Genomic DNA, 11,049 nt, shown 5'->3' with positions numbered 1-11,049 from the left:
TTTGCGGATTCTTAAGCTACAGGCCTCTCTCTTTGCTGAAGGTAAGTTCATTTTCTTCAACTGTGCAAAGTTATATTAGAAAACCATGAAGAATGGAAATGCGTGTTTTGTAGCATCACGGGCTACATGCGCGACGTGTTTCAGAAGTACGTGACTGCGAATTTTTGCGGCATGCATGAATACACTGTCCTAATATAAATGTAGCTTACGATTTCCCTTCACTTCCGAACGTACTGACCTTTTTTAGCTGCGCTTAATAGAGCTTGCTTCAAAGTATACATTAACGTTTACGTTCCAGAGCCGGTACTGCTATTCTGACTCTGCAAAGCTACTTTGCGCAATTTGCGCTATTTTGGAATAGTTTCGAATGTGGGTGTGTGAGTGTTTTAAAGGCGTGTTTTAGGGACTGAAGTTGGGAGTCTTTTTAGAGCTATCATGTTACTTTGCGTTGACTATTTCGACGCGCGCCTTCAAAGTTGTCGTTCTCTTTGGCGTGGCGCTTCAGCCTGGTTAATTGTACCATGTTTGCCCCTTTGTAGCCGTACAATGTTGTCGAGTTTTCGCCTGTTCACATCGTCCTCTTCTAGTTACGAACTTATACACCAATTTCCTTTTCTCATGTTTTTTTTTTTTGCAGGAGGGACACACCCTTTATATTTTGAAACAAGTGCTACACCAAACAAATTATGGCTTTCATCTCTGATGGTGGGGTTATTTGCAGTTTTTTGCATAAATAAAGATACATGTCCGCACATTTGCGTTTTCTTCTTTCTCTTGGGCTCTTTAAAGAAAACGAAAGGTCACAGAACTTATAAAAGAGTTGACTTCTTCCAGTGTCTGTGTGTGCCGTTCAGTTGACTTATCTGCCCGTGTCCTGGCATTTTATTTCTCGCCCAGATCACCTTGTTTACGCGCGTTTTAAAGAATTGAAGCTTTATAGCAGGCGATAAAAAGTTTCTGCTATTGCAGTTACTGAAAGCGCGATCTGCCTCCGTGCAGTTGTGCCTTACCTACTGTAATTCAGCTGTAGTTAAAGTGAACTGACCTGATTTAAGTTATTCTTTGCTTTTTGTGTACATGTAGCTTGCTGTTTCCCGTCCAGAGTGAGTTGGCACAGTCCGTCACAATAACACTCGAACTGTGCGGGTTCTTTGTGCGAGCATACATCAGCACAGCACAAGCACAAACAGCTGTGTGCTCATATAAACCCACGAAAGTGCACCCAGCAGCTTTTATTCATGTTACGAAAAGTGTATATCAACCCCAAGCATACAATGGGGAATTGCAGTGCATATTATAACCGCCTGTCTTAGTAGGCATTCTTCGACAGGTTCTATATGAGACCTTTTGAACAATGCCTACTCAGGCACGGGCCTCAGTAGGCATTGTTCGTATTGAGGTAGCGTCTTTCACTTGTATGTCTACAAAAAATAAAAAACTATTAAAACATACTGTATGTGTACTTTCAATACATCATCAAATTTCAATGCTGCTTCAATTGTACCTCAATTATTATACAACCGAACAGTCAAGAAGAATTCTCAATGCACAATGTACTTTAAATAACAAGTCGACTACTATTCAACAACTTCTCTGTCAATAAAATCGTCGTAAAATTTCGGTCGCCGATTTTCCATAGGTGTCAACATTGAAATCAATGATTTTTCAATGGACAGACACTTCTTCAATATAATATGTCAACATTGACCAATTTGTTTTTCAATAATTTCTCAATAAGATTTTTTGTGAGGGTGCTCACGTCGTAGCCTGCTGAACATTCTTATTGCCGTCATGTAACGACTCGCCCTGAAAACCACACTACTCTATCCACTCGTTATATTTGTTCCTTCGCCTGCACTTGACTCTCGAGTACTGTGACTCTCGAAGGCGCTTCCAGCACTCGACTGATAAGTGCCCCGAGGTGAGCTCGCGACAGCGATGCCCAGGCCCCACGTTGAACGTCAGAGTTCGTAACCAAGCCTTTTGATCACGCGTCGGCACTCCTTGTTGATGCGCAAAGCTTCCTCGGGCTTGATTTTTCGTTTCCAAGCGTAGACCACGTCTATGGAGTTTCTGGAGGTGGCGATAGGGTCGCGTTGCACTGTGACGTTATTCTCATGGGTGTGGGACTCGATGAACTGTGTAACAGACTCGGTGAAAGGCATCTCGAGAGCATGGTACATTTTCGAGGTTACGTTTAGAGTGTCCAGAACAAGGTCTTCGTAACGAACCTGTGAAAACAAAACCCCGAAAATGCAAACCAAATGAAATTTGATATTGCGACAAGATAAAGATAACTACAGTTGAACTGTATATTTCGAAAACTTAGACGGCACCTACCTCTCTCCAGGGCTAGCTTTAAAAAGTATATTAGGCGTTTCTTTTTCAACATTACTGGATATCATATGCGTTCTCTATTGCATACATCTATTGCCAATTTGAGCAAGCAGATTAATTACGTGATACGCCAGATGTTTCTTGCAGAATAAATCGAATGAAATTAAGTAAGACACATCAAAATGTCACACAATTTAGGTTTTTTGTCTACTGAGGACATATCATTTAGGATATTCTCACTTGTGCGCATAACCTAAATTCGGACACAGGAAAATACAATAGATTAGATTTTGATCTTTACATTGTGACTGCCACTTGTTCAAAGTGTGCTGAAAGTTAATGTTCTCCCAATCATCTGCGTGTATATTTTGATTTGGTATTATATGATATAAAAACAAACTTACGTAATCGTGATTGGGCGCACATGCACTAGAAATTTTCGGTCTGTCGTACAAGTGCACTGATATGGCTTGGTAGCGCACATTTGATTATCTTGTTTGCTGAATTAGCGAGCTAGGAGATAGACACAAGCTAACCTGAGCCCGCCCCATCCTCTAGTCGGCGTGGAACTCCCGTCAATGCCATTTCTTTATACGCCTTGCCATTTTGGTATTTGGGGAAGTTGGTTCATAATTAGTTGGGAAGACACAGGCGCAAGAACAGGGACAAAGAAGACACTATACACTGACGAGCGCTATAATTAAAACTGAGTTTTCGTTGCAGGAAAGCCGATGTTTACGTGTGCACAGCGTCATAGCATACTTCCATATGACAACACACGATGCCTTGTCAAAACGGTCAAACATAGAATAACGTGGGTTGTGCTTTCTAGTGTTCTGATTCAGGTAGTTTGGGTTGCGCAGAAATGCGATATGGCACTGCGCGCACATACAAAAGGAGTGGCTGCTGCAATGAAAATTGAGCTTTAAAGCTGCACTTAATTGCGTTGATGTGTTTCCACTGTCCCTGTCTCCTCGCGATGCGTTCTCACCAGTTGACATTACGAGAAACATCAGAGCAGTGTCAACAACAACAGAAATGTTGACAACAACAGCAATCTGTAATATGGCCGAACGGCGATTCACCTGCCTTTCGACGACGCTCGCGTTCAGGGCAAACGCGTGCTGGCGTTCCAAACTTGCAGCCTGCTCGGCGTCCATGACGGGAAAGGAAGCCTTCATTAGTGATGCAGTGGCACCCCACCCCTCCTTTTCCTCACCCTCACATCACCCCTGCTCAACCTTAGTTCCCTTTCCCACAACCTTGCTATACTAGGCAATACACGGCTATCCTGTGCTATACCCTTTCCCCCTACTTTCTTTCCTCTTCACACTCACGCCTCTTCCTACCATCACTTCTTTTTTCCACTCCTTGCTCCAATACACGGTTGTTCTATGCTCTACCCTTCCCCTCCTTATTTTTCTCCTCACCCTTACTTCTCTTTCCCACTCCTTGTTATACTGTGCTATACACGGCTATCCTACGCTTTATCTTCCCCACCTCCTTTCCATCCCCCTCACATCTCTCCCTGCCCTCACCCCCTTGCTACACTTTACTATGCATAGCTATGTGATGCTTTATGCTCCCCCTTCGTATTTCCTTCCTCCTCAGCCTTACTTCCTTTTCTCACCCCTTGCTGTGCTGTAATATACAGGTTATGCTATGCTATGCCCCCCCCCCCATCTTCCATTCCGTCCTCCTCTCCTCACTTTCTTTTCTCCTCCCTTGTTGTGCTGTACGAAACATGACTATGCTATGCTTTAGCCCGCGCTCCCTCCCACAATGCCAGCATTGCAAGGAACCTCTGACCGTAAATCATGTCTTAATAACATGTTCAGTTTTCGAAAAAAGAAGACACGATTGTTTTAATGAAATCTACAAAACACGAACACCTCTCCGCCCAATGCTAATGCTATCAGAAAATGCAATCATTCCCATAAAGGACGTTCTTGGGTTTCTTCAGGCTACAGGTCTTTTATACAAAATGTAAACGAAAGTTTGTTTTATGCTCCTAACCTATTAAAAATCACCTAGTGTCTGGCGCATCATAGCCATTGCTGATTTTGCGCCATAAAACCCCACATAACTACCTAACTATTAGCCCCCCTCCTTTCCTTCTTCCTCGCCTTCACACCTTTCCTCCTGACTCTCACTTTCCTTTCCTATCCCCTTGCTATGTGATACTATACATGAATACGCTATACATGGTTTTGCCTGCGTGAGGCCATACTTGGCTATGTTATGCTTTTCCCTCTTTCTTCCTCATTTCCCTTCTTCTCACCCTCACATAACTCCTCTGTCTCACTTCCCTCTCCCATCCGCTTACTGTACTACACTATACATGGCTATGCTATACATGGTTTTACCTGCGTGACGACAAAAGACGACAGCATACGATAACAGCATACGACAGCCCGGGCCCCAAAGTGATCCGCGCTTAAAATCTGGAGGTGGCCCTAATCCTTGACTAAGGTGTATGGCAGTGGCATTCGTGTGTCCTGGTGTATTCCTTGTGTTCACTTGGTATTTCGTGTAATATCGAAGCGGATCTAAGCGGCAAGAGAGCATGCTTGAGAAGAGCATGGTTGGCAACTGCTCCGCCAGTTGCTGCCACGATCCACGCTACTCATATTCTTTCAGCGAATTAAATCAATTTTCGTTAAATATTCTGACAGTTGATTGACCCTTACCTTAATCAAAGCTATGCTCCGATATTGTGCGTGTCCAATATAACTCAGCTTCAACAACAACCATCGATGTCCGTTTTTTAGAACGCTTGTGAATATTCGGAAAACTGGAAGTGCTCGAGTGGAGGTGCTTGGAAGAGAAACAAAGGTGTCACTCGATGCTCCTGCCTCTAGCATTCACTTGCAGTGTTGCTGTGATGAAAGCCTGTGTAATACTTTAGAGCCGTAGCTGTATCACACGGCCGGGAAACTCCCGGCTAACCCTGTCGAAAGCCTCCATATCGCGCTCGATCTCGTCGCACAGCACGGCGGCGCTCGAACAGTCAGGTACAAGAATACAGAAATTACGGTGTTGACGTGACAGCCAGATGGCACGCGGGTCGCGGACTAGATGCACGACGCTCAAATTTTCCGCAGTCGCCGGGGGTCCGTCCAGTAGATAACGCCGTACGGTGTCCATGTCAATGCGCGTCACCTTCATCACCTGCGGCAGGGTATCGGACAATATAATCAGCAAATTCAGTTATATTTTTAGCCACCGGTGACCACAGAGCAAAACGGTACACAAATTTGAATTAGCCCAAGCGGAAATATTCAAGGAAAAGCGCCTGTAGCTTTAGGAACCTTAAAGATGTCTTGAACTCCAAAAGGGCTTGGTAAAAAGACACATTTTAGGAACAGCAAACATTGCTATGAACATCTCCGCAATATCTTGCAGCCCTAAGCGGCATGTAGAGTTTGCAAGCTGAGCGCGAAGTTGCCCCCGTAGTGGACACGAGCCGGTCGCGACATGCAGGCGAGAGCATGCAAAACCAGAAAGCGAGCGCTCCATGGCACCTGTTTCTCCTTGCCGTCTCTCTACGTCGCATGGAGAGGGAAGGGGCGAAGAATAAGCAAAGGAATAAACGTTCAGTATATTGGTAGTGCCCAGGCCGTCGAGTCGTTCCTCTCCGCCACGCGTACGCGCGTCCCAACTGCACTTTCTCAAGCACCCTCTCTTTGCACAGAGGTCCGTGCTCATTCTTTTCGGAGCTGCCGGCGGCTGCTGCATGGCGTCAGAGAGAAGATTGCTGCTACTGGCCGATAGGCGACAAAAATCAAGAGCGTCGTTTGAATCAGATGCGATTCATGCCACAGTGTGACGCCACGCACCGGGCCTGGAAAGTACAGTGTTTTAAAATTGCACAATAGCAACACGAGCGCGTGCCGGAACCACAGTGGGAGTGAGTGAACGTGCGAGCGCGATTTTGCATGTTTTGGTAACTGACATCATCACAGCTAGTTATACTGGTGCGTAAAGCCACCAGAATTGATACTGCATAATACGTCACGTGAGTGTCGATGTCAGAAGGGGAGCCATGCGAAAAAAATTTGAATGTGAAAACAAACTATAATACCAGTATTTCCTGAGCTTCACGCTCTCTCTGACCTGTATCAGCATGCAGCAACTTTTATGGCGGAGTAAAATAGACGCAGTCTGTTCTTGCATGTTAAGAAATGCTATCGGAATAAGGGACTTCATTGAGAAGCTGAGGGGGCGGTGGCCTCGCTTCTTAAGAAAGTTCTTGTACGCATGGTTCACAATATTTGCTCCAAGAGCACATACACCTAAATGCACAGAGGCCAATATTTTAGGTAATCTCCCGTGACACTTTTGAAATTCGAAGGTGACATGTGTGAAAGGAACGAAAACTAAAACAACAAGCTTCTTAAGAAAGTTCTACTTCTTAAGAAAGTCCTTGTACGGATGATTCACAATATTTGCTTCAAGGGCGCATACACCTAAATGCACACAGGCCAATCTTTTAGGTAATTTCCTGCGACCCTTTTGAAATTCGAAGGTGACTTGTGTGAAAGAAACGAAAACAAAAACAATTGTCTAAAGTGTAGACGACTAGCTCGGCTTACCTGCGTCGGCGCCATCTTGCACACAGCGTTGAGAAATTCGGGATCGAGGCAGACTCGTTTGACGCCCTTGCAAACGTCCCACAAATGAGTGTTGTGCATAAATGGGTGTGTATGATTCACAGCCAGTCGCAGGTAGTCCGAATGGCTGACGAAATCACAGCCGAATAAATCCGTCACGAAATCGAGTCCTCGAAGGGCCGCTTCTCCGCGTAGCCGGGACGCACTTGATAGCATCCACAGTGGCTCGAAGTGGTAGAAGGTCCGAGGGTTCGCCGACAGCAGATGGCCCAGGAAGGAGGATCCAGACCGAAAGTAGGCGACTACCAAGATTCTCCGGACGTTCGGGGGTTTCTCTTGAGGGTCTGTGTCGGCGAACTGCTTCAGCAGCACGGCTTTTATGGAATACTTAAAGTTGCCGTCGGAGGAGTCGTTTGTACCTCTCTTTAAAGTCGCGTGTTTCGGCGCCGTGTTAGCCACTTTGACTTCTGTGGCAAAAAACTTCGTTAAGTAGGCGTTGGTGCCGGTTGCGATGGCACCTGTCGTGCGCGTCTTAGAACTTTTCGAAAGCGCTGCAGTTCCGTTGGGAGGGGAGAGTTTCGGAGCGGCTTTTGCCGCACCTTGAGGCCGTGAAGCAGGCGGCGTTACCTTTACACGAATGCCGACGGACGTCATCAGGTTGTTCAATTTTACTTGTTCTGAAGGCGAGCGACGATAATGTCCCTCAGCTGCGCTGGTCTTTGGAAAGTCGTAGATAACGATGCTCCAATTAGAGAACGGACAGCTGTACTTTAGTGTGTACCAAGAAATGGACAGCGCAATCACCAGGAGCGCTGCAATCAGCAGCTGTCGCCGGCGCACCCATGCTGAAAGAATGAAGCGACGACACCAACTTTATTATTGAAGATGATTGTCTTGTTGTGGCGTCAATTGCATGCGGTAGTTATAATGGTGCACAAGGTACACTTAAATATACAACAAATCTGTTTATTGGCCCCTAAGATTTTGAGGCATTAGAGCTCTGAATCCCTGACTCATTCACCTGCGCTCCACAAAACGGCCAAGATCCAGCGCTCTTTCCCCTTTTAGAGCTCAGCTCTTATGGCGAATTCCACTGGGAGATCCGGAGCGGCCGCCGAAATCCTGGAGCGAGCACTCGGATTGCACCACGCCAAATCTGCCAGTGGAACACGTGAATGCTCCGCATAGAGTCGCTCCGGAAGTTGTTTATGCATACGTCACGTAACCGGTTCCGGAAACGATTTCTTTTTCCGCTCTTTACGTTTCCATGGCAACTTAGGTCGCCACTGCAAAGCGCGCATTTCGACCACGCAGTCGCGGAAAGCAGGGATACCGTTTTCTTGTGTTGCGCTGACAAATATGGACGAGCACATGGAAATCTCTCCGGCTGTGCGTCGGCTGCTGCTGGGCGTGCTTACGAATGGTGGGGATGAGTTCAGAGGTAAGTGACGTACTTGACACTGATCATAAATTCTGCGCGAAATGATAATAATAGTTGTTTATGACGGCTGGCCACATAACTGGCCGGCACGTATGTGCACGTGGCAGTAGCCGCAATCGGCGCCCGCAAAAATGCGGCATGTTCTGAACAGATTTTTTTCCACCTGAGCTGTTGCTTGCCTATCGGCTTAAAAGTCCTGCTGTTTTATAGTCTCACACGCTCACCGAATACATTTACCACCTTTGTTAATATGCACGGTGAGCTCCGTGTGATCGCACGAGGATACGTGCACGAAATATTTGCAACAGAAGTAGAGATTTATTAGTGCTGACTGATCTCACTTACTTTGAAGTACACCCGCAGATATTTTTTTCTTTCTGTACTTGAAGGTGCTACCCAATGTGACGCCTCCAACGCTTTGACACCCCCACAGAGCGAATCTTTCGGAAATGGCAAGTTGTCTATGTTCAATTGTCTCCATAGAGCCAGTTTGTGTTGTGTATAAGGTCACTTACATATGTATAGGGCAATGCCTTGACAAACAACACCAGAGGGCTGTGCTTGAAGAAAATCTGTGTATCTGCTTAAACAGTACACTTATTATTAACGTCGTGTAATGCTTTCCAACTTCTAAATGCAGATTCTACAGCATTCAGTGATGCATCAAGTAGGGCTGGCAAGCCAGGGGCTGCTGCACGTGGTAAGTGTGCTTACACTACTGTGTTAGTGGTCCTAGGAGTAGCGGAAGTTCAGATGATTGCATCACCTTTAAATGAGCCACGAACTACTCCAACAAATTTCACGGCTTTTCATTCATGGTCTTGAACATTACGGTGCTGAAATAATGAAATTTAATTGAATAAGTGGTCCCCTGCATGAAGAGATATGATGTTTATATTCAATATTTTCAAATTTACTCTAAGAAAATTATGCCTTCAAAAAATATTGTATACAGCAGCAATATTAGCAAGTTGTGCAAATGCCTTTTTATGCTTACTGTTAAATATGAAGAGGATTATCTGCTGCTCTCAATATATGCTGCGTCAGAACAGTGTTGACAATAGTAAAGGTTACTATAAGTATTTCACTGCTCAGAGAGCACAGCATAGATTGCACTAGGTCAACAAAGTGCAATGTTGCCCATTTATACATAATCTCATCCCAATGAGCCATTCTGTGGGATTACGGCTAAATATTACATGTGTGAGGTAATTAGTGCCATCAGTAAGCAGCCGAAATATCTAGCCAATTTGGTCAATTTCTCAATAACCTGTATAGTTCAGAGTTGCACTTAGTTTAAAATATTACTTTTGTCTATGTCAGCTTAACTGGTTCTTAAAGTTCTTGCACATTTGTGTAATAAGTGATTGCTGTACATGTTTTTGTGTACAACTAACATTGTCATTTGCATGAACATCCACAGATTTTTTGTATTGTTCATTAAGCACAGGTAAAAATTTATTGCTTAGCCACTTATGTGTTTCTACTTTACAAGGCCAGTGATGGGTAGACTTGAAATGGTGGTGAACGCTGGGAAATAAAATTTGGGTGTTGAATATTCCAGCTGCAGGGTGTGAGTGGACAAGTGGCGAAACGAAGCTGCTGCTCGACTTATATGCCTCTTATTTTGCTCAAGTCGGCCCGATGAAAAAATTCAGGAACAAGAAGGCGATGTTTGAAAGAATTGCCAGAGAAATCCAAGATAAAGTCGGAGTAACGCGGACTGGCGATCAGTGCTGCTCAAGATATAAGACTGTCCTGAAAAGCAAAAAAAGTGGCAGCCGTCAAAAACAACACCTCCGGCAATTCCCCGGAAGAAGTCCCCTATGAAGACGAACTGGAAAAAATTAAGTGGCTTGATGATAGCATAGAGCCTGAGGTAGTGCGTGACGCAAGTGGTGTGGTTTAAAACTAGACATGCCCACAGACACCAACACAGTCTGTCTCTCCAGGCCATTCGAGCCCACCAACATTAGAAAATAGTGCCACAGGCACTACATCTGGCTCCCTCGGGCAAGAGGGCACAGAGGATGCGAAAAAAAAGCGCCCACATTCAACTCGGATGCTGCACATCCAAGCATTCTTCGAGAAAATGGAAGAACTGGAAGAACGTCGATCAAAGGTGAAAGAGAAGCCAAAAGGGCAGAAAGGCGCCTTGGCAAGATACAGCGGCGGGAGCAAATGCATGCCGAGAAGATGAACCTTCTCCGTGACGTTTTTGGCTTGGACAAGAACGAATAAAATATCAAAAGCATGTTTATTGTTGGCATTGCATTCCTTGACATCACGTACATAGGTGCCTCGACTATAGATTGGCAACCTTTCCCAGCGATGCTCAATAAATGTTGCAGGGTCCTTTAAAGAAATACCTGCATGCATTGTTCATCATTGACATACGTAACTAAAGCGCACAAAGTTAACACAATTTTGGCAACACTTAAGACGCCCTTTCTTTTGCATATAATAAGTTAATAAAGCACAATACACATTGAAAGTGAAAATTTAGGGCTAAGTAATACACACGCGTTGCAGCTCATAGCGTGTGCAGACCAATACTGCACATGCTAAAAAACTGTGCACAAAAAAAAACAGTTTGGCTTGTCAACAACAAATCTGGGAACTCTCTTCAAATTGCAGAATTTGAAAATGAGCTTGAAA

The 11,049-nt window shown here is 44.9% G+C and overlaps 1 protein-coding gene across 1 annotated transcript; it reads right to left on the bottom strand.

The window, feature by feature from the left end:
• Positions 1 to 1,961: 1,961 nt before the first annotated feature.
• On the bottom strand, positions 1,962 to 7,604 carry LOC119406513 (carbohydrate sulfotransferase 5-like). The gene is made up of 3 exons (XM_037673253.1): positions 6,933 to 7,604; positions 5,287 to 5,508; positions 1,962 to 2,231 (listed from the first exon to the last, which is right to left on the bottom strand). The coding sequence occupies exons 1-3, from the start codon at positions 7,602 to 7,604 to the stop codon at positions 1,962 to 1,964; spliced, it is 1,164 nt and encodes a 387-aa protein (XP_037529181.1).
• Positions 7,605 to 11,049: the final 3,445 nt, after the last annotated feature.

The sequence above is a fragment of the Rhipicephalus sanguineus genome, chromosome 10 (assembly GCF_013339695.2).
Source record: "Rhipicephalus sanguineus isolate Rsan-2018 chromosome 10, BIME_Rsan_1.4, whole genome shotgun sequence".
In the NCBI taxonomy this organism is placed as follows: domain Eukaryota; kingdom Metazoa; phylum Arthropoda; class Arachnida; order Ixodida; family Ixodidae; genus Rhipicephalus; species Rhipicephalus sanguineus.
The sequence above is the reverse complement of the archived record's forward strand: the minus strand, read 5'-3'. Positions and strand labels throughout refer to the sequence as shown.